Here is a 23,502-nt window from a genome sequence, read left to right on the forward strand (position 1 = left end):
TTGGGATTAAAGGTGTGTGCTACCACCACCTAGCTGCTTAAATTTTCTTAACTGTGTATAAATTGTGCCAATAGGGAAAATGGTCTAGGTCTCTCATTGAGGGAAGGAAAGGGAATACATATAATTGTGATGATCTAAGAATGAAAGAAGGTGGGGCCGAAGCTCCCCAGAAGCTGGGTGTGGTGGTGAGGGAGCATCCTTAGCCCATAGCTAGCCAATCTCGATTAATTATTGGTCTCCAGGCCAGTGAGGAACCATTTTTGGAAGGAGGAGGATGACATTCCGAAGAATAATATCCATGTATACTCGAACCGAAACAGACACACATATACATAGATACATAACACATGTATGCATATCTATAATATTACACGATATTTACAAAATGCATATATGTAATTACATATTAGTAATTAATGCAAGTTACTCATCAGAAGGGCATTTCCATTAAGATTTTTTTTTAATACTTTTTTTTTTTAAGATTTATTTATTATGTATAAAGAAGAGGGCACCAAATCTCATTACAGATGGTTGTGAGCCACCATGTGGTTGCTGGGAATTGAACTCAGGACCTCTGGAAGAGCAGTCAGTGCTCTTAACCTCTGAGCCATCTCTCCAGCCCTTGAGTATCTTTATTAAATACAACATTTTATATTGCTGAAGTTTTTTGGTGTGGATGTATGTGCTTGTTTGTATATGTGCATGTGTGTGGAGGACAACCTTAGCTGTCTTTCCAAAGGGGCCTTTAAAAAAAAAAAAAAAGAAATAACTACGTGTATGTGTGTGCATCTGTGTGGAGGTGTGTGCCATGAGTGCAGGTGCCCACAGAGGGCAGAAGCATTGGGTCTCCTGGAGTTACTGTTGGTTGTGCGCCACCTGACATGGGTACTGAGCTTGAGTGCTCTGTGGGAGCATTCTTAACCCTGACCTGATTACCAGCTCCACCCACCATGTTTTTTTTTTATTTTTTAGACAAGGCCTCTCACTGGCTTAGGAGTCACACCTTGAGAGGCTAGGTTTACCAGCCCCAGAGCTCTGGGGGATGGATCCTCTTGTTTCCCTCCCCACTGCTGACCTGACTTAGTTATCACCCAGTCCTACAGGAAGAAGGGTGCTGATCTTACAGCTCAGCAGGTGTTTGATTTAGGTCGGTACCTCCAGCAGTCTCTCATTCCCAAACAATATACACGCTGAAGTGAAAGAAAAGGGTCACACTCTGAGATGCCGGTTTAGGCCAGAATCAAGGTCTAAGTCTTTCGGATATATTTTGGGGATAAGTATAAAATATGCTCTCCGTCAGCAGTTACTGCTAACTGGGTTGCACAGCGTCTCTGATCATCGTGTCCCTTCTACATAAGAAAGGAAGGAAGGAACTGTTTCTGATAACTTGAATTTTCTTTACATTTTGAACATTTTAATTGTGTTGGCTACTTGGCAGTACTTACAAGTGAGGGGAAAAGTTATTTTTCTTGTTCCTAAGGAGTTAGAACATAAACATCTTGCTTTCCCATTCATTTTTCAGTTTTAGAATTAGCCTTTTTCATGGAGGAACAACATAATTTATTCCCCTGGAAAAATTGTGTCATTTAGATTCATTATTTCACAAAACCAAAAATCATATATCTCAGTTGTTTAGAGTATCTTAAGAGATGGTACAGTCTGTAATCCTAGTGTGTGGAGGCTGAGGCAAGAGGATTGCAGATTTCAGGCCATCCCTGAACTACAGGTAAGACCATGTTTGGACTAGAGGCAGAGATGGGAAGGAGAGGAAGATTATAAATACTTGATATAAAAGATCAGCCTTTGGAATATGCTGTTAAAATATTCACAGGCATAGTATGAAGATCACAATTTTTAGATAGCTCAGTTCAGTTAAAAGAAAACTATTTTGTGGCATATATGGAGAGGTTGTTTTTAGTTGGTCACCACTGCAGTAGTGTCCTTTTAACGTCTGCAGAGGCTACCTGAACGCTGGAACCACTCTGGGTTCTTGATTGCAAGAAGGTTGTACAATATAAAGTTATAGCAAAGAACAGCAACATAAAATGTCCCTCCAAAACCAGAACTATATTGGTAAATAAAAAGGCATGTGTTTTGTAATCTTTGGCTCAAATGTATATATTTCTTGTTTTTACCTTTACTCTGAGAGAGTAAGAGAGAGAGAATGAGAATGTGAAATGTGTGTGTTGGAGTGTTGTACCCATGTAACAGCATGCTTGTGGAAGTCAGGACAGCTCGTGAGAGTTTGTCCTCCTTTGACCATGTGGATGCTGGGACTGAAGTTAAGTTGTCAGGCTTGGTTGTGGGGTGTCTTTACCCAACCAGCTATCTCACCAGCACTGTGGTTTTGTTTTCTAATTTCTGGAATTCAGTTTCTTGCTAGCATTGTCTAATCTATATATGTTAAGCAGAATGAGAGAATTTAAGTAATTCTTTAGATAGTTTGCTCTTTTCCTTTCCCTTTGTGGTTTTGGTTTGAAAAGGCATGCATAATTAAAATAGTCAATTAGAGGTCCCCTAGAATCAAGTTAAACAATTTACGAGTTAAAACAGGTTCACAAACTGGGTTCCTGGTAGTCCCTGACTCTTTGAGACATTATGGGATGCTTTACATTTTCAAAGAAGACAGTGCCATCTGTTGGACATTGCTTAAAGTACAGTGGTCAAATTTATACCTTAATACACAGAATGATGTGGTTGGCTCTTCTGTTTGGTTGTTACAGGCTTGTAGATTTGGTACAGAAAGTACTATGATACTAAGGACCCTGATAACCTTTGCAACAAAGGCTTTGTGTGAACATTGAGGATAGTATTAGTTTCATTTCAATACAAAGAAACTGACCCCTTCTCAGCTCATACTGGAGGGCACAACACAGCAGCCCTAGTTGAAAAGCTTTGTTTCTGAAAGAGGCATATAATGTAGGCAGTATTTGCAAATTAAAAGTAGACTCCAGGGTCCTGGAAACAGTTTGCAGAATTCCTATATGGGCAGCACTAGACTAGAGTATGGTAAATGGGGTTCTTTCCTTAGGTGCAAACATTAAAAGGGGAACCAGTACCCACAATCAGAGTTTCCTTTCTGCTGTTCAGATAAAAATACCTGGAGATAAAGCACCCCGGGCTGGAGAGATGCTTGGTGGTTACAGCACCTGCTGTTCTTGCAGCAGACTTGGGTTTGGTTCCCAGCATTCAGGTAGTAGTAGTTCAGTCACCCATAACTCCAGTTCCAGAGAATCTGACTTTCTCTTCTGACCTCTGTGGGTACCAGACAAACATGGTTGCTCATGCAGACAAAAACACTCATGCATACAAAGTAAATCTTTTTTGTTGGTTTATTTTGTTTTTCAACATAGGGTTTCTCTGTGTAGCCCTGGCTGTCCTGGAACTAACTATGTAGACCAGGCTGGCCTCGAACTCACAGAGCTCCTCCTGCCTCTGCCTCCCAAGTGCTGGGATTAAAGGCGTGTGCCACTACCTATCTGCCAAAGTAAATCTTTTTAAAAAGCAGTTTAGGTGGGAGAGGTTTATTTTGGCCTACAATTCATTCCAGGTTATAGCCTATCATCATTGTAGGGAAGTCAAGGCAGGAACTTAAACAGCTGGTCTCATTGTGTCCACAGTCAAGAACAGAAAGAAAAGCAATGGATGAACACATGCTCGCCTGCTTACTTGTGCTCTGGTCGGGTTCTCTTTCTTCTCTTTTAATAAAGATTTATTTATTTTGTGTGCATTGGTGCTTTGCCTGCTTACATTTGAGGATGCAAGATCCCCTGGACCTGGAGTTACAAACAGTTGTGAGCTGCCACATGGGTGCTGGGAATTGAATCTGGGTCCTCTGGAAGAGCAGCCAGTGCTCTTCACCTCTGTTAGCTCAGTTTTTCTACAGTTATGCAGTCCAGCATACCTGTTAGGGATTGATGGTCTCCACAGTGAGCTGGGTCTTCCCACATCAGTCAATTTAAAGGGGATAGGGAGATGGCTCAGTGGTTGAGAGCACTGGCTGTTCTTCCAGAGATCTGGGGTTCAGTTCCCAGCACCCACATAGAGGCTCACAACCATCTGTAACTCTAGTTCTAGGGGGTCTGACACCTTCTTCTGGCCTCCAAGGCACAAGGCACACAAATGGTGCATAGACATACATACAGGCAAAATACTCTTACACATAAAGTGAAATAAAAAATTAAAACAAAAGTTTCCCAGGACATGCACACAAGCCAACCCAATATAGGCAGTCCCTCACTGAGACTTTCTTCTCATGAGTCTAGTTTGTATTAATGACAATAATCAAGTCACAGTTGGGCACAGAGGCGCACGCCTTTAATCCCAACACTTGGGAGGCAGAGGCAGATGGAGCACTTGAGTTCAAGCTAGCCTGGTCTACAGAGTGAGTTCTAGGACATCCAGGGCTACATGGAGAGACCCTGTCTCAGCAAAACCAAAACAAACAAACAAAGGAAAAGAAACTAACTTGAGTCAGACACAAACTTGGGAGGCAGAAATAGCCATCTTTATCTGAGTTTAAGGTTAGCTTGTCTACATAGCAATTTCCAGGGCTATATAGTGAGGCTCTATCTCAAAAACACAACAAAAAACCCTAAGTATTACAGTCACGTGTGCCACCACCACCCGGCTACATTAAAATATATGTAAATTAACAATCACAGCATTAGGCTTCATTGTGGCATTTTCTAACAATTTGTGTATATATGTATCTATTCATGAGAGGGGGCAGTGGATGGGTGGGTGGATGGATGGGTGGGTGGATGGGTGGGTGGGTGGGTGGGTGGGTGGGTGGGTGGTGTGTGTGTGTGTGTGTGTGTGTGTGTGTGTGTGTGTGTGTTTAGACCAGAAGTTGAAGTTAGGTATTTCCCTTAGTTGCTTTCCACCTTACTTTTTTTTTTTTTTTTTTTTTTTTTTTGGAGACAGGGTTTCTCGGTAGCTTTGGTGCCTGTTTTGGATCTCACTCTGTAGACCAGGCTGGCCTCGAACTCACAGAGATCCACCTGCCTCTGCCTCTCAAGTGCTGGGATTACAGGCGTGCACCTCTACCTCCTGGTGTGGCTTTCTTTCTTTTCTTTTTTTTTTTTTTTTTTTGCCACCTTACTTACCTCATTGAACCTAGAGCTGCTGTTTTGGCTAGTGTAGGCTGGCTGGCCAGTGAGGCCTCAGGATCTGCCCATGTCTGTTCTTCTCCGGTGCTTTAATTAAAAGTATCTCACCACCATACTTGGTGTTTTGGGGACTGAACTCAGGTCCTTCTCCATCTTCCTAGCTCTTCCCTGCTTGTCCCCTCTGTGCCCCTCCCCCATAGCCTAGCCTCCTTTTAGCTTTCTGTCACTTATAGCGTGCTGCTTTTAGCATATGCCTTTAATTCCCTACTTGGGAGGCTTAAGCAGGTTTCTGTGAGTTCAGGCCATAGCAAGTTCAAGGCCAATTGAGACTACTTGGTGAGATCCTATCTCCAAAAAAAAAAAAAAAGGATTGGGTTTTCATATGGCTCAGCTGATAAAAGTGCCTGCTGCCAACTTGAGTTTGATTCCTGGGACCCATGTGGTGGGGAAGAATCAATTCCTGAAAGTTGGTATCTAACTTCCACATATATTCTATGGCACACATACCCGCATACATATAAACAAATAGTGTGATAATAAATAGATCAGTAGTAATGGAAAACAGCTTATAATGGATAAAATAGTTCCATCCCTACTATCCTTGCATGCCACTGCACTTACTCACCCTTATAAGCTCGATTACCGAAATATTTGCTGTAGAAAGGATTCTCATTTTCAAGGGTAAAAATTGTCAATTGTCACTCTGACCCAGTGGTGGCATAGAGAGGGGTAGGTTACTGATCAAGTCACAAATATGATTGTAGCTGTAAGATGGTAGCTCGCACTATGCCAGCAATTGGCAAACTGGGGCAGGGTGGTTGCCCTGAGTTGAGGACCGGTGTGGGCAGCTTAGTAAATGCCATGCTAGCCTATTTTACAGTATACCCTTTTTCAAACAAATATTTGACACTTGGTATAAAACTGTTTCTCCAGTTCTAGATCAGTATCTTACTAATTTTTTTCTTGTAGCATGGCGGACACCGACCTGTTTATGGAATGTGAGGAGGAGGAACTGGAGCCATGGCAGAAAATCAGTGATGTCATTGAGGACTCTGTTGTTGAAGATTACAATTCAGTGGATAAAACTACTCCAGGTAACTGAAGTCCTTTTGTTCTTAGATTGTTGTTGACATTAATTATTTTGAACTGCTAAGGATGTGTGATATAGAGAAAGAATTTTAAGAATCCAGAGAGAGGGCTGGGGGTGTCGCTCAGTTATGTAGTGTTTGCCTATACCCTGTCTTCAGCAATACATAAGTCAGGGATGCTAGTACATACCTGTAATCTTAGCAGTGGAGGTGGAGGTAGGAGAATTACACACAAGGTCATTTTCAGCTGTACAACAGGTTTGAAACCAGCCTGAGTTGCATGAGACCTTGTCTCAAAAAAAAAGAAAGAAACCAGAGAAAGCCATAGTGGCTCACAGCTATAATTCTAACTCTTAGGAGGCCTGAGACAGCGTACCTCAAGCCGGAGGTCCATAGTAAGTTCCAGGCTAACTAGAGACTGTAGAGTGAGACCCTGCTGAGAGAGAGAGACGGAGACTAGGAGTATCTAAGACTGCTTTTTTATGGCATCAGCATTACCTTCTTTTCTGTGCTTTAGCTTATGAGTATCTGCTTCTTTATAAAATGTGTAAACTGTTTAATTCACTTCAGAAACTGAGATTGGATTAACTTTGTCAAATGTCCTCTTATCGAACCTCTGTGAACAAGGGTGTGAAGTGGCGTGTGTCAGAGCTGATTTGTGTCCCTAGTCACAGTGCACTTGTTGTTTTCTTGAACTTGGTTTGCTTTGTGTCCGTCTTAGTGGCCAGTTTATCAATTAAGATTTGTTACCTTCTATTTTATCAGTGCTGTGGGGGTAAGATTCTAGATTGCCCTCAATTCACAAAATAGGCATTTTCTCCTGAATTATACCAGTTTGGAGTCTTGTTTTGTTTTTTTTGTTTTTTTTTTTTTTTGTCTTTTCTTTCCTTGAGACTGGAAGATCGCATTGATTTAGGCTGAAAAAGGACACAAGTTTTTCAGGTGGCTTGTTATGAAGGATTATAAAGTCTAGTAGTGGTGATGGTAAACCGAGGAGTCCTAAAGATACAGTAGTGTTGTAGAAAGCAAAATACTGAAGTCCTGCTTCAGAGGTCCATGACTTAACTTTGCTAAGATTTTTTTTATTTAATAAGTATGGGTGTTTTGCCTGCATGTATGACTGCACCACATGCATACATGGGTACACAGAGGTCAGAAGAATCTCCTGGCCTTGAATCCCCTGGAATGAAGTTAACAGAGAGTTGTGAACTGCCATGTGGTATCTGGGAATTGAACCTGGGTCCTCTGGAAGATCAGCCAGTGCTCTTAACTGCTGAGCCATCTCTCCAGCCCTGCAGTGACCTAACTTAATTAACCAGGAAATGTAAGACAAAGAACATAGGATGGTTAGTTTTACTTGGCAAATTGACACAATCTAGAATCGACAGAGACTAGATTAAGTTGGCCTGCAGACATGTCTGTTGAGGATTATCTTGGTTACATTAATTGAGGTCAGAAGGCCCAGCCGCCCATTGTGGGTGGCATCATTCCCTAGGAAGAGGGTTTTGAACCGTTGAGGAGTGGAGTAAGTGAGCAGAGCACCAGCATGCATGCATTCATTTTTTTGTTCTCTGCTCTTGACTCAGTCTAATGATGCGCAGCTTCAATTCTTCCCACCTTAAGTTTCCTACAGTGGTGGACTGCAGTCTGAAATTGTGAGTCATATAAGCCCATTCTCCCTTCCGTTGATTTTTGTCAGGGTATTTTATCATAGCAGTAGGAGAAGACATGAAGACCAAAGAGATTGTGTCTAAATGGTAGGCTGAGAGGCATTTAGGATGAAAAATCCCATCAGTAGTTGGAATTTTGAATGAAGTAGGAAACTTTCCAACTGTTGAAACAAGGTGAAGAGGGAAAAGTAGAAGCAGAATCCTTTAGTGTCTTCTGTCCCTGTCTCCAAGTGACTGTGCCTTCCCTTCCCCACAGTTTCTGTGAGCCAGCAGCCAGTCTCAGCTCCAGTGCCCATTGCTGCCCATGCATCTGTTGCTGGGCACCTCTCTACATCCACTACTGTTAGTAGCAGTGGGGCACAGAACAGCGACAGTACAAAGAAGACTCTTGTCACACTAATTGCCAACAACAATGGTAAGTGGGATTGTTGGGAAAGTCTTCTGGGACAGAGGCATGAGAGAATGAAAAAGACCTCCCTGGCTGTCGTCCCTGGTGGTCCCGTGGCTGTGCTAGCTGGAGAAGTCTTGAGGAACTGCTCTTTGGTGTGGAAGGAATGCTGTAGGTGCTGTGTTCCTTCAGTCAGTGCTGGGTTGATGCTACAGCTTGAGTCAGGTCAGCGGATTCTTGCTTGATCATTTCTGGAGTAGAACAGATGAACTCAACTGTTGTCGGTTGGTTTTGTTTACCCACTCACACACACACTTTAGATCAGAGAGTCCTGTTCATTTGGTTAGGAGTTTTCCCAGGGCATGTTCTCTGTTGTCTTTGGGAGGTTTCTTTGATTGTTGGCTCCTTGGTATTAAAGAGAAGAGTTGCTTTCTGCTAGGATGAAATGGTGAAGGAATACCATTTTCAGGGTGTTTTTTTGATCAGAGAAACTAAGTTTAGTTAGTTCGTTTTTTGTTTTGTTTTGTTTTGTTTTTGAAATAGGGTCTCATTTAGCCCAGGCTGGCCAGTAACTCACTTTTAAAAAAGAAAATATACATTATGTATATGGGTGTTTTGTGTACATGTATGTCTGTATGCCACTTGTATGATTGATGTCGTCTAAGGGTGTTGGGGCCCCTGGAACTGGAATTATAGATGGTTGTGAGCTGCCATGTGGGTGCTAGGAATTGAACCTGGTTTCTCTTTAAGAGCAAAATGTGCTCTTTTAACTACTGAGCCATCTCTCCATCCTAGCCTTGAACTCTTGATTCTCCTGCCTCTACCTGTGCCAATACCCAACTTGTATTTCATTATTGGTGACTTTCTACATACTGAATATGGTGATATATTGTGTCCCCCAATATATTGTGCATCCTAATAAACTTATCTGGGATCAGAGGACAGAACAGCCACCAGATAGACATAGAGGCCAGAAAATGGTGGCACACACGCCTTTAATCCTATCACTTGGGAGGCAGAGTTCTGTTTGGATCTCTGTGAGTTCAAAGCCCCACTGGAAACAGCCAGGCATGGTGACTCACGCCTTTAATCCCAGGAAGTGATGACAAAAAGCAGAAAAGTATATAAGGTGTGGGGACCAGGAACCTAGAGCCTGTTAAGTGTTTAGGTTTTTAGCAGCAGTTCAGCTGAGATCCATTTGAGTGAGCACTCAAAGGCTTTCAGTCTGAGGAAACAGGATCACCTGAGGAATTGGCAAGGTGAGGTGGCTGTGGCTTGTTCTGCTTTTCTGATCTTCTAGCATTCACCCCAGTACTTAGCTCCAGGTTTGTTTTTATTAATAAGACCTTCTAACAATTTGTGCTACAACTGAAGATGATTCCTGACAGTTTCCATTTTAGGATTCATGATAGATGCTTTCATGGCCTCATTGTACTGCTAAATAAGAACTCTATTTATTTATTTATTCATTCATTCATTCGTTTGTTTATTTGTTCATTTATTTATTTTGAGGCAGGGTCTCTATATTGGATTCATAGCAATATATGCTTTCATGGACTCATTGTACTGCTAAAAGAACATTATTTATTTATAAGGCAGGGTCTTTATAGCTCTAGGTGGCCTGGAACTTGGTATGTAGACCAGATTGATCTCAAACCTGCAGAGATGCACCTGCCTTTGCCTCCTGAGTGCTGGGAATAAAAGGTTGTATTTATGTTCTTTGATTTCTTTTTTTTTTTCTTTTTTCTTTTTTCTTGTGTGTGTGTGTGTGTGTGTGTGTGTGTGTGTGTGTGTGTGTGTTTTATATTAGGAACTGAACATGGTCACACACAACATGTGCGCATGCACACGCACATACTGGGAATTGAATAAAGGCCTCATACTAAGGTGAACACTCTACCACTGAGCTATATTACCATCTCCCAGCCCCCTTTTAAGTGTTTATTTTGGGGTAGAGTTTCACTAAACTACCCAGGCTGGTCATAAACTTGGTTCCTTCTGCTTTGTCTGCCTATGTAGTCATTTTATTTCCTTTAAAAATAATAAATTGTATTGCTGTAAAAATAATATGTGGGGCTGGAGATGTAACTCAGCTAGAATGCATTTGTAGTATGACAAAGCCCTGAGTTAGGTCCCCAGCACCACATAAACTGGATGTGGTAACACACCTCTGTAGTCACAGCACTCCACAGGTTGGCAGGAACACCTGAAGTTAAAGGTCATCATTGGTTTCATCATTAAATTTGAAGCTAGCCTAGGCTTCATGGGACCCTGTCATAGGAAAGGAAGAGGCAGGGGCTTGGGAAATGGCTCATTCATTACAGTGCTTGCCACATAAGCACAAGGACTTGAGTTAGGTTCCCAGGAACCATGTACAGTCCTGAGTATCAAGAAGATGAAAAGAGGTAGATCCTTGGGGCTCACTGTCCAGCCTAGCCGTCTCATCCAGCTCCAGGCCAGTGAAAGACCTTGTCTTAAAACAAAGCCAGGGGGCTAGAGAGATGGCTCAGAGGTTAAGAGCACTGGCTGCTCTTCCAGAGGTCCTGAGTTCAATTCTCAGCGACCACATGGTGGCTCACAACCATCTGTAATGAGATCTGTTCCCCTCTTCTATCATTCACCAAACATGCAGGCAGAACACTGTGTACATAATAAATAAATCTTAAAAAAGAAAGTCAAAACCCAAATAAGGCACCTGAGGCTAGCCACTGTCTCCCACATGCACATACACACACAAAATAAAAATAAGTGAGTGTAGAAAATGTTAGAACAGGGCATGCATGATGTGGCAGTACATGTCGGTGATCATACTACTCAGGATTGTGAGTTCAAGGCCAGTCTGTTAAATAACAATATCTTGTCTTAGAGAAAAATGGAGTAGGAAAGAAGAAAAATAGAGAAAATCTAGGCAACACAGTCAAAAGGGAGAACAAAATTAATTGTCCTATCACTTGGAAATGATTATTTGTAATTCTTCATTTATGCAAGTAGTTACTTCTGTCATTTGTTTGTTTGTTTTTCGAGACAGGGTTTCCCTGTGTAGTTTTGGTGCCTGTCCTGGATCCCGCTCTGTAGAACAGGCTGGCCTCGAACTCACAGAGATCCGCTTGGCTCTGTCTCCCAAGTGCGTTGTGCCACCACTGCCCAGCACAAGTAGTTACTTCTATACAATTTCGCCAACTTTCTCCTTAGCTCTCTGTTTTGATTTTGAGGGAGGTTTTCATATAGTCCAGGCTAGCCTTGAAATTTCTATTTAGCTAAGGCTGGTCTTGAACTCCTGACCTTTGTGCCTCTGTCTCTCAAGTGCTAGATTTACAAGTGTGTACATGTGCACACATTTTTGTTTTGTTTTGTTTTTGTACTTGGTCTTGTTTTCCAGGTTGGCTTCAAACTTGCAACAGGGTGACCTTGAACTTCTTACTCCTGATGCTGGGATTGCAGGCATGTAACACAAGCCTGACTTGTATAGTTCTGGCATTTGAACCAAAGGCCTCATGCATGCTAGGCAGGCACTCTGCCAACTGAGCTACATCTCCAGCCCTTTTTAACATTCTATTTTGGTTTTGGTTGTTTTGAGACAGGGTTTCTCTGTATAGCCCTGGCTGTCCTGGAACTCACTATGTAAATCAGGCTGGTCTTGAATTCAGGGATCCACCTGCCTCTGCCTCCCAAGAGTTGGGGTTAAAGGCGTGCGCTGCCACCACCCAGCTTACTCAATCCCTTTCGAACATTTTTGATGACTATATTTTCCATTATTTGACTAATGTGTTAACAATAGAGTATAAAAAGTACACTGAGCCAGGCAGTGGTGGCACATGCCTTTAATCCCAGCACTTGGGAGGCGAGCTAGGTGGATCTCTGTGAGTTTGAGGCCAGACTGGTCTACAGAGCGAGATCCAGGATAGGCACCAAAAACAAACAAACAAACAAACAAACCCAAACAGACCACAGAGAAACCCTGTCTCAGAAAAATAAAACAGCAACAACAAAGGCACATTTGACATTTCACCTCTGAAGAGCTACAGTGAGTGCTGGATAAAATTTGTGCATAAATTACCTATAATCTTAGCACTTAGGAGGCTGAAGCAGGTGTGTTGGCTGGGTTTGAGGCCAGCCTGGGCTATAACAAGGCTATTTCAGATAACAGCTCTTCTAACAAGGCCTCACGTCCCAGTCCTTCTCCAGCTGTTCCGTAACTGCCCAAGCAGTCAAACGTGAACTTACAGGGCCATTCTTACCCAGACCACCGCAGTTGGTATTTCCTGTAGAAGAATGTCTGGTGTTATTTTGTTCTTTAAACGTTCTCATCATTCTTTATTGTTGCAGTTATCAACTTTCTAAACCATCACCTGAAATTTTAAGGAGTTTATTAGACACATACAGTAAACACTCAAATACTCAGTAACACAGCAATGTTCTACTATCAGACCAACTTACTTACAGTTATGTAATAGGCATAATTACCTAACATCATTAAGGATATAAAAATACTGATTTAGGTCTTGTGAATAAAAACATACATTTATATTCTTTTGGCCCATATTATACCTTCCAAGGTACTGTACATAACAGATCAAGGCATGTATTTCTCTCTTGATCTGCCTACCATGTATAAGACTACACACACACACACACACACACACACACACACACACACACACACACAGGAACAGACTCTTTAGAATCTTAGGTTGCCTTAGCAGTGGTTCTCAACCTGTGGGTCATGACCCCATAGTGATCCATATCAGATATTTACATTATAAATCAAAACAGTGGAAAAATTATAGTTATGAAGTAGCAACAAAATTACTCTATAGTTGGGGGTGACCACAACCTGATGTTATTTTGCATCAAACTACCTAGACCCTTTCTCAAACAACAATAAAGAAATTGAGGGCCTACAAGATGAGTTGGTGAGTAAAGGGCACTTGCTGCCAAGCCTGAGGCCCTGAGAACTGACTCCCACAAGCTGTCTTCTGATCTCTACACATAGGACATGGAACACACACTCACACATATATTTACAATGAATAAACGTAAAAAAAAATGTAAGGGGATTAGTTAATAACAAGTCACCTTCTTACAAATAGCTTTTACCTAAAATATGGAGAGTCTTCTCTTTTTTTGCTCTGTGGTTGGGGAGAATTGTGTGATCACTTCAGTCACTAGTGTGAAGATAGGAACTGGTGTCTTTCAGCCTTAGTTAAGACGAGGGTGAGGTGAGTGAACTGTCCCAACCCACCTGTTTCCTCTTAGCTATAGAGTTTGGTGACATTAAGCCTGAGGTGAGTAGTGGCAGCTGAGTAATTTTGGCATCTGAGACACCATTTCTTAACTGAGACAGTGATTACTGTTTCTTATAGAATACAGGTTTAGCACTGTTCTAACATGGCTTTCTTCTTGTTTTCCCTGCCTTTTACCCATTAGCTGGTAATACTTTGGTCCAGCAAGGTGGACAGCCACTCATTCTGACCCAGAATCCAGCACCCAGCCTGGGAACAATGGTTACTCAACCAGTATTGAGACCTGTCCAGGTCATGCAGAATGCCAACCATGTGACTAGCTCCCCCGTGGCCTCACAACCTATATTCATCACTACCCAGGTGAGTACGACTTGGAATTCTGGGACTTGTAAAGGCAATGAAGACTATGGCCTCCCGAGGCTCTGTCATCACCATTAGAAATGGTTCTGAGTCTTACCTGTGGAACTGAGGTTCGCTTTATAGCACCTTGCCTGCATACTTCCTGTCCATACACCTTAGAAGTCTGTTGAGTTGATTAAAGTTTGGACAGAAATCATTGGGAAAGTTAGAATTAGAAAGCCTTAACATGCTGCCAGTCAGTGGTGGTGCATTTCTTTAATGCTGCCAGTCAGTGGTGGTGCATTTCTTTAATCCCGGCGCTCTAGAGGCAGAGGCAGGCAGTTCTGTGAATTTGAGGCCAGCCTGGTCTACAAAGTGAGTTCCAGGATAGCCAAAGCTGTTACACAGAGAAACCCTGTCTTGAAAAGGAAAAAGACAAGAAAAAAGGAAAAACAAAAACAAAAAACAAAAACAGAAAGGAAGGCCTTCACCAAGAACTGGAGAGATGGCTTACCAGTTAAGAGCATTTGTTGCTCTTGCAGAGGACGTAGGTTCAATTCCCAGCACCCACATATCAGCTCATAACTGTTACACAATTTCATTTTCAAGGGCCTAATGCCTTCTTCTGACTTCAGTAGATACCAGGCACTCCTGTGGTGGACATATATCCATGCTGGCAAAACAACTCCTACACATCAAATAAACTTAATTTTTTAAGTTCTCACACTTGCTTTGAAAGTGTTCCTTTGGCCTGAGCTGCTTCTCCCCCTAGGGAAAATTTGCCGGCTTTGAAGATACGTGTGTAAAGTCAGTGGTCTTGGAAGAAGGAAGGCTTACCATACAGGGTAGTGATTGCACGTTTTGAAAGCCCAAATCTGAGTGGAATCTAAAGGCACGTGCTTCTCTCTGCTTAAGGCTTCCTAGTTTCTATAACCTCTTACTAATTTATCAGAGGTTTGTGACTTTGAAAGTGGGCTTTGGGAGCAGCATATAAAACAAGGATTGTTTATATGTTGGAACACGAGATTAAATACTGTTAGTGATTTTGGTTTTTCCCTTCAAAGTACCAGTCTGTGGATACATAATTTTGGGGGTTTTTTTTGTTACTAATAGTTTGCTAAACAGGTTGGGTGTGTTGGTGAATACCTGTAAACCTAGCTCTTAGGAGAATGAAGCAGAATTGTCATAAATTCAAGGCTAGCCTGAGCTACATAGCAAGTTTGAGGCTAACCTGGGCTACTTAAACGCTGTCTCAAAATAAAACAAAGATGTTTGCAAACACAATTAGGAGTTTGGAGGCAGCCTAGGCTACCTAGCAAGACCCATCTCAAAAAACAAAAATAAAAAACAAAAAACATTTCACAGAAATCTAGCATGGGAGAATTTCCTGTTTCAGTCATTTGAAAGCTGTAACTCCAGAGCGAGACCCATTAGGTAAGACTAGGGGCTGTCATTGGGGTAGTCGCTCTCCTGTTAAAGGTCATTCTGCTTTTTAACACAGGGATTTCCTGTAAGGAATGTTCGGCCTGTACAAAATGCAATGAATCAGGTTGGGATTGTGCTGAACGTACAACAAGGACAAACAGTTAGACCAATTACACTGGTCCCAGGTAAGGAGATGTTTATCCATTTGGAATAATCTGGCATCCAGGTATTTGGGGATTCTTTTTGTTGTTGTCTCAAAATATTCTAGATCACTTGAAAGCATTTAAAGAAAAATTTAAAATATGATCTCAACAATTTAAACCTGCTGGGCGGTGGTGGTGCAGCACTTTAATCTCAGCAGAGGCAGGTGGATCTCAGTGAGTTCGAGGCCAGCCTGGTCAACAAAGCAAGTTCCAGGACAGCCAGGGCTGTTATACAGAGAAACCCTGTCTCAAAAAACCAAAAAAAAAAAAAAAAAGTTTCTAGCCTTTGGCCAGCGTAGTAAATTTATTTTTGTGTTTAGCTTTTCACTACCCTTTATGAGTTAAAATAAGGCTTAACTAGTATTATCAATATCTGCTGATTAAGTTTGTTATCCTGAAAGAATATTGTTAATGCAAAGTCACAAATTTCATACTCCATATACATGTACTCATTTATGTGGTAGGATTATAAATTTAATTTTAAAGCATAGGTTTGGATACGCAGCCAAGCATGATGGCACACTCCTAGAATCCAATATTCAGGAGGTTGAAGCAGGAGGATTACTATGAATTCAAGGCCAGTCTTGTCTCAAGAAACAAACAAACCAGGGCAGGGAGGTTGGGGGATTTTAGATGTAAGTTAAGTAAATGATATATCCTTTGAGGATAATACTACCAATGACCATATAATGGAATATTAAAGAATCCTGGGCTGGGTATAACCGAAGGTAGTGCATTCTTAGCATTGCTTGAGGCTTTGGGTTCAACTTTAGTACCAAAAAGAATCTTGTGCTTTTCCCCCAAGTCATATTTCTTATGTATCAGGTTTTCTACAGTTCAGGTCAAAAAGAGAATAACTTATTTAATCATACAGACGGAAACCTCAGAACCAGTAGGTGGTGGCTCAGGGCTAAAAGGACTGCTTCCAAACCTGATAACCTGCTCACTCCCTAGAAGCCACATGGTGGAAGGAAAGAGCCAGTTCCCACAAGGTGTACTCTGACCCCACATGCACAACATGGTATGCATGCCACCCACACATATGTATACATACACAAATAAAGTATAAAAATAATAAATAAGGGGGCCTCTGTAGTTTGCCTTTCTAAAGAATTTTTGGTCTTTTGGTCTCAGCCCACAGGGCTTTTTAGACCCTAAGTCCGATCAGATTTCTCTATAACATTAAAGGTGTTCCATAAATATTTCTCAGTGGAATTGTCTACAATTGTTCTAGAAAAACATTCCCCTTTGGGACATTCTGGAAGAGAAGTTGCCTGTCCTATTTGAGTGTATAGAAGATGATGGAAAATTCTTCTAGAATCTGAAAAGGGATTTGAAGGACTAAGTTTGGCCTTTGGCCTATGTCTGTCCGTTCTTTCTCCTGCTCCTAATACGGAGGTCAAGCTAGTATTCTTGAGGTAAAAAGGTTAGTGTGGACGATGCCTGCAGAGGAATTGAGGGAACTATCTTCTAATCACTGCTTTAAGCTCCTTAGGACTTTCTTAGCTGTTAAGATCAATACTATTCTTGGTAACCTCTGATGGTTGGTCAGTGAGTCAGTTTAGGGAAATAACTTCTTCCTGTTCTTGTATTTCTAGGAAAGGCAAGAAAATATGTTATAGGTGAGCTCACTGATGAAGGTTTGGGACTTTCTTTGTCTCTCTTTTAAAAGCCCCAGGTACACAGTTTGTTAAGCCGACAGTTGGCGTCCCACAAGTGTTCTCTCAGATGACCCCCGTGAGGCCAGGCTCCACAGTGCCTGTGAGGCCCACCACCAACACCTTCACCACCGTCATCCCAGCTACTCTCACCATTCGAAGCACTGTCCCACAGTCACAGTCACAGCAGGCCAAGTCCACTCCCAGCACCTCCACTACTCCCACTGCCACACAGCCAACCTCACTGGGGCAGCTAGCTGTACAGCCTCTGGGCCAGTCCAACCAGACCTCGAATCCCAAACTAGGTGAGACTGGGATGAGGAGATGGCAGAACAGCATGGGGCAGTGGGGGGGGCGGCAGATGGTGTTCACTTGGTCAACGTAGCTCCCTCCTTCCCCTCTCCACCTGCAGTGAGCATTGCCAGCTTTGTCACTGTGAAGCGGCCTGGGGTCACAGGTGAAAATAGCAACGAGGTGGCCAAATTGGTGAATACTCTTAACACTGTCCCTTCCCTGGGCCAGAGTCCTGGGCCATTGGTGGTGTCCAACAACAGTTCTGCTCAAAGAACCAGTGGACCCGAATCTTCAATGAAAGGTAATGTGGGAAACTGAACCTACAGTCATTCAGAAAACACTGATAAAGTGTTTATTGCATTGAAACTATTCTGAAGTGGAGAAATAAAATAGGATGTAGGTGCTTTGATTTGGTCTTAGAGAAATGCTAATGTAAGAAGGTACCAATTGTGAAAATTTAACTTGCAGCCACTTTGGAGATTGATAAGTGAAGTGGATGGGTTGATCAAAGATGTCTTCGTGGAAGAGGTGGATTTTCTGGGGGGGGGGGGGTCCTTTTTTGAAGATTTGTTTATTTTAGATATGTGGGTGTTTTGTCTTCATGTACATCTACACCCTAGAAGAAGGCATTGGATCTCACAGGACTACAGTTACAGACGGTTGTGAGCCACCATGTGGTTGCTGGGAATTGAACTCAGGTCCTCTGGAAGAGCAGCCAGTGCTCTTAACCACTGAGCCATCTCTCCAGCTCTTCTGGGGTGAATTTTTAAAGTTGAGATGGTTGTAGAGAGGTTTTCAGAAAGATAGAGATTATGAATGTGAGGATTTTCCATGATCCAGAGCAGGGACTGGTAACTTTCTGTGAGTATTCCTAGGCTTTATGTACAGCATGTGCTCTGCCGTGCTTACATACACTGGTGCCATTGTGTAGAAGCAGCTACCAATACTAGACAAATGAATGAGAGCTGGACTGTGTTCAATTTATTAGTGGGATCTGAGTTTGGAATTTTATATGCTTTTCATGTGCCCCAAATTTTTCTTTTGCTTTTATTTCAACTATTTAAAAAGTTGAAGCCTTTTAAATACATTGAAAAAAAACTAGATAGTTTAAAAAAAAATTGAAATTCTTACTTTCTGTGCAGTGTGAAAATGAACTCAAAACCGGGTGTGGTGGCAGTGCACACCTTTAATCCCAATGCTTGGGAGGCAGAGGCAGGTGGATCTCTGAGTTCGAGGCCAGCCTGGTCTATATAGTGAGTTCTAAGCTAGCCAGGTCTATGTAGTGAGAAGCCATCTCAACAACAACAAAATAAAAACCTCAAGGTAAATCAGAGACCTAAGCAAACACAGATGCTGTGAAACTCTGAAGAGAGCTGGACATGAAGTTGTACATGTCTGTACTCAGCACTCGGGAGACTGAGGAAGAAGGCGTTCTCTGGGTTTGAGGCCAGCTTGGGTTACACAGTGAGACTCAACCTCAAGAATCAAAAACAAACAAGACAACTGGGGACAGGGTCAAGGAGAGGATTCAGTCAGTGAAGTGCTGGCTGTGTAAGCATGAGGACCAGAGCTTGGATTCCCAGTGCCCAAGTAAAATCCAGCATGGTAGCACACTTGTGCCAGTCGGTCTAGCTGAAAGGGTGTGATGACAGCCTGGTTTAGTTGAAGACCTTGTCTTTAAAATAGTTTGGAGAGGTATTGGGAGAGGTATGAAGTCAACTTCTGACCTCTACAAGTGAGCACATCCACACATACATAATACATACATGTATAAACCATGTACAAAAAGAAAAAAGTCAACACAGTTATACATGTTTGTAAATAGATCCAGCTACTTATGAGACCAAAGAAGGATTGCTTTGTACCCAGTATAATCAAGGTGCTAGGCAATGTTAAGATCCTGTCTAAAAATAATAAGCAGATACAGTGGCTCAGGCCTGTGATTTAGCACTCAGGAGGTTGATACATGAAGATTGCTGTAGCACATGGGAGGTTCTGCCATAAAACAACTGGCCAAAGCCAAAAACTCCTAGGTAAAAAGCATGGGGGGTAGGGGAAGAGCTTGACAGTATTAGATTTAACAACCATATCTTGGATGCCAAAAGCACAGGCAAGAATAAAAAATTGCTAAATTTGAAATTTTAAACTTAGATGCATCAGAGAACATTATTAGCGCAGTGAAAAAGGAGCCTATAGAATGGGGGAAATACACTGTGCTGAGAGATTACTAATACATAAATAACTCCTGCACTCTGCAACAATAACAAAGCCAGCCAGTTGAAGAGGAGGTGAAGTGGGCTGGTGTGATGGCTCTGCAGGTGAAGATGTTGCCACCAAGCCTGATGACGTCCTGAGATCTGTCTCTGGAATCTACATGTCTGCTGTGGCGTGTGTGCAAAAACCAAAGTAAATGTAATAAAAACATGTGGTTTTGTTGTGCCTGTTAGGGTGGCCCATGCTTTTAGTTCCAGTACTTGGGAGGCAGAGAGGCAGGCAGATCTCTGAGTTTGAGGCCAGCCTGGTCTACATACACAATAAGTTCCAGAACAGTTAGAGCTATATAGACCTTGTCTGAAAAAATCAAAAAATATTTAAAAAAAATTTTTTTTTTCTTTTTAATGAGGCAAAGAGGGCTTGTGGAGAAGTAGCAGTGATAGGATGCTTCCCCAGTGAGTATGAGATCCCGATGGATTCCATCCCCTACAGGAGTTGGGGAAAGAGACATATCTCCACAATCATGAAACGTCTGATAAACAGAAGATGACCAGCAATATCCATTTAGGGAAACAAAAATCATGGTGAGGCCAGGGACAGTGGCACACACCTTTAATCCCAGCACTCGGGAAGCAGAGCCAGGCAAATCTGTGAGTTCAAGGCCAGCCTGGTCTACAGAGCGAGATCCAGGACAGGCTCCAAAGCTACACAGAGAAACCCTGTCTTGAAAAAACAAAACAAATCATGGTTAAATGTCATCTGTACCCATTAGGATAGTGACTCAAAAAGCAAGCAAACAACACAACTAAACCAACCAAACTAGAAAGTTAACCTCAGCTCAGAAAGATAAATGCTTATGTTCTCTTGTGGATCCTACTTTCTGTTTTTTCTGTGCGTGTACTTATGTAGGAATAAGTGCGTAAGGCCAGGAAACCAGCAAGGGGCGAAGGGTCGGGAGAGAGGTGAGTAGGGATTAAGGAGGGGATAGAGGTGAGTAGAGCACCTGTGATAGGAAGTGGCAGAGGAACACTAGGGTTGGAAGGGTACAAGCAGGGCCAGGTAGGTAACAGGAGCAGGTAGGGGTGGAAAATCAGCCAAGACCAAATGTACATGAAAATGCCATAAGGAGCTCACTTTGTATGCTAATTAAAAAGAAGATGTGTGACTATAATCAGAGGAAGCCATTACTGTTTTTTTTGTTGTTGCTGTTTTTTTTTTTTTTTTTTTTTTTCTAATTTTACTTATTTTTATGTATGGACATTTTGCTGCCTTGTATGTATGTACACCACATGCATGCTTGGTGCCCAAAGAAACCAGAAGAGGCTGTCCAATGGTTGTGAGCCACTGAGTGAGTGCTAAAGATACCAGGGCTCCCTGGAAGAGCAGCCAGTGCTTTTAATAACTGAGCCATCTCTCCAGCCCCTGTAATTGTTTTCAAAAGACACAAAATGGTGCAGCCAGGATAAGATGGTGGCTCAGCCTGACACCCTGAATTTGATCTCTGGGAGCCACACTGAGGGACAGAACTGACTTCTGTGTGTTCTCTGACCACACACGTTCACACACAGAATAAATTTAACATTCAGGTGAGGATATAGAGAAAGTGGAATTCTCATGCACTATTGGCAGGGATATAGCACTGTACAAATACTATGAAAATAAGTTTGTTGTTCCTCCCAAAAAAAATTTATTTTAAAAGATTTATTTATTTCTTATGTATATATACAGCATGTATGACTGCAGGCCAGAAGAGGGCACCAGATCTCATTACAGATGGTTGTGAGCCACCATGTGGTTGCTGGGAATTGAACTCAGGACCTCTGGAAGAGCAGCCAGTGCTCTTAACCTCTGAGCCATCTCTCCAGCCCCCCAAAAATTTTTATGAACTTTTTTTTTTTGAGCTGAGGATCGAACCCAGGGCCTTGCGCTTGCTAGGCAAGTGCTCTACCACTGAGCTAAATCCCCAACCCCCCCCCCCAAATTTTTTTAATTACCATATGCTTTAGGAGTTCTGCTTTTGAACATGTATTGAAAAGAATTGAAAGCAGGGACTAGAAACAGGAAGTTGTACGCCTGTGCTCATAGCAGCCTCGTTCACAATAGGCGAAAGGTGGGAACAGCCTAAAATCTTAAGTAGATAAACAAAATGTGTCCCATTTACACAATGCTATGTTATTTAGGTTTAAAAAGGAAGTCATTTATTTTTCTTTCCAAAAGTGTTTTTTGTTTTATTTTTAAGATTCTATGTTAATTACATTTCTTCCTTCCCTTTCATCCCTTCAAACCCTCCCATATTTCCCTTTCCACTCTTCTACAAATTTATGGCCTCTTTTTTTCGTCTGGTGTTATTGCATGCATATATATTTGTGTATACATACATATTCCTAAATAGAACCTTGAGTCCATATGATGTTACTTGTATAGGAAGTCAAAGTACACCATGGAGAACTTTAAGGGCATTGTTAGGCTGTGTGAAATACTGTCAAAGGCAGGAGGATCAGGAACTCAGAGGCAGACTCCACTATATCATGCTTGTGGGGGGCACCACATGGAGGGGCGGAGAGTACGGAAAGAGAGTGTGGAAAGAGATATGTCATGTTTTTAAGGCTGGTATGGGCTACAAGAGGCACTGTTTCAGGCAAAACTGTCCCCCAAAATAGCTTCAGTTCTATAAGTTAAGAAGAGTTCTGGAGGCTGGAGATATGGCTTAGTGATTGAGGGTGCTCTTTCAGAGGACCAGGGTTCAATTCTCAGTACCCATGTGGCAGCTCACAACTGTCTATAACACCAGTTCCAGGGGGATACAACACCCTCATATAGACATGAATGCAGACAAAACACCAGTGCACATAAATAATTTTTTTTAAGTTGTAGAAATTATACAACTTAAAGCTAGTTACAGTGCTGAGTATGTATGAATTTATATCATAGTGTCACAACTCATTACTCTTGTTTTCTTTTAAAACAGTCTTCCTGTGTAGGCCAAATGGAACTTGATATATAGACCAGGCGGGCCTGGAACTTGGGGTCCTCCTGCCTCTACCTCCCAAGTATTAGGATTATAGGTGTGCATCACCATGCTCAGCTCCATCCCAGTTTTAAAAAAGGAAAATGTCTGTCAGGCATATGGCACATCCTGTTATTCCAGCACATGGGAGTGGAGGCAGGTTAACCTGAGTCATGAGTTCAATGTTAACCTGAATGACACAAAGATGCTGTCTGAAAACAAGCCAAAAAAACCATAAGTGGAAGAGAAAAGAAGAACTTTACCTTATTAGAGATGGTGGTAAAAAGGCATTCCTCATGAGTCAAAATAGAAACTGACTGCTGGCTGAAATGGTCTCTGGGTTTCAGTTTGCCAGCCCTGGCCTAGAGTTTGAGCAGTTAAAAAATGTGCCTCTCATGCTTGCTCCTTACTCTTGGCTTTCTTCTCAGGGACTGTGTGGTCTTGCCCCAGTATGCTGTATTAATCTTTACCAATTCTTCTCCATTCTTCCAGTGACCTCTTCCATCCCAGTGTTTGACCTCCAGGACGGTGGACGGAAAATATGTCCACGGTGTAATGCTCAATTCCGTGTTACTGAAGCTTTGAGAGGTCACATGTGTGTAAGTGACACCACTCATGATAAGGATCCAGCTTAAGTGGCCGCTTCTACCTCCTCTGATACTGGGATCATGAAAAGCAGATGCTTAAACTGGCTTGGAAACTTTTAAAAGCTGTTCTTTCTTTGGTATAGTGTAGAAAAGGGCTATGTTAACTGAAAATATGATAGACTACATTTACAGACTGCCAGTAGGTGATGGAACACTTACTGTCTTAGCATGGTAGATTTGATCTCACAGGACATCAAGTTTGTCACATAAGACCC

The 23,502-nt window shown here is 42.1% G+C and overlaps 1 protein-coding gene across 11 annotated transcripts in view; it reads left to right on the forward strand.

Annotated features, from left to right (window-relative positions):
• The window catches only part of Pogz (pogo transposable element derived with ZNF domain), a 59,198-nt gene that overhangs the window by 23,386 nt on the left and 12,310 nt on the right, over positions 1 to 23,502 (forward strand). For 5 of the 11 annotated variants that reach the window (XM_036189789.1, XM_036189790.1, XM_036189791.1 and 2 more), the window contains 7 exons: positions 6,081 to 6,205; positions 8,126 to 8,284; positions 13,685 to 13,860; positions 15,341 to 15,449; positions 17,140 to 17,430; positions 17,511 to 17,720; positions 23,133 to 23,239. In XM_036189789.1, coding sequence (XP_036045682.1) covers positions 6,082 to 6,205; positions 8,126 to 8,284; positions 13,685 to 13,860; positions 15,341 to 15,449; positions 17,140 to 17,430; positions 17,511 to 17,720; positions 23,133 to 23,239 — 1,176 coding nt within the window. In that variant the 5' untranslated portion in view covers position 6,081. Of the gene's footprint in view, positions 1 to 6,080; positions 6,206 to 8,125; positions 8,285 to 13,684; positions 13,861 to 15,340; positions 15,450 to 17,065; positions 17,090 to 17,139; positions 17,431 to 17,510; positions 17,721 to 23,132; positions 23,240 to 23,502 lie in introns of all 11 variants that reach the window. The other 6 variants (XM_036189792.1, XM_036189795.1, XM_036189796.1 and 3 more) reach the window with 6 other exon arrangements.

Source organism: Onychomys torridus, chromosome 6 (genome assembly GCF_903995425.1).
Source record: "Onychomys torridus chromosome 6, mOncTor1.1, whole genome shotgun sequence".
In the NCBI taxonomy this organism is placed as follows: Eukaryota; Metazoa; Chordata; class Mammalia; order Rodentia; family Cricetidae; genus Onychomys; species Onychomys torridus.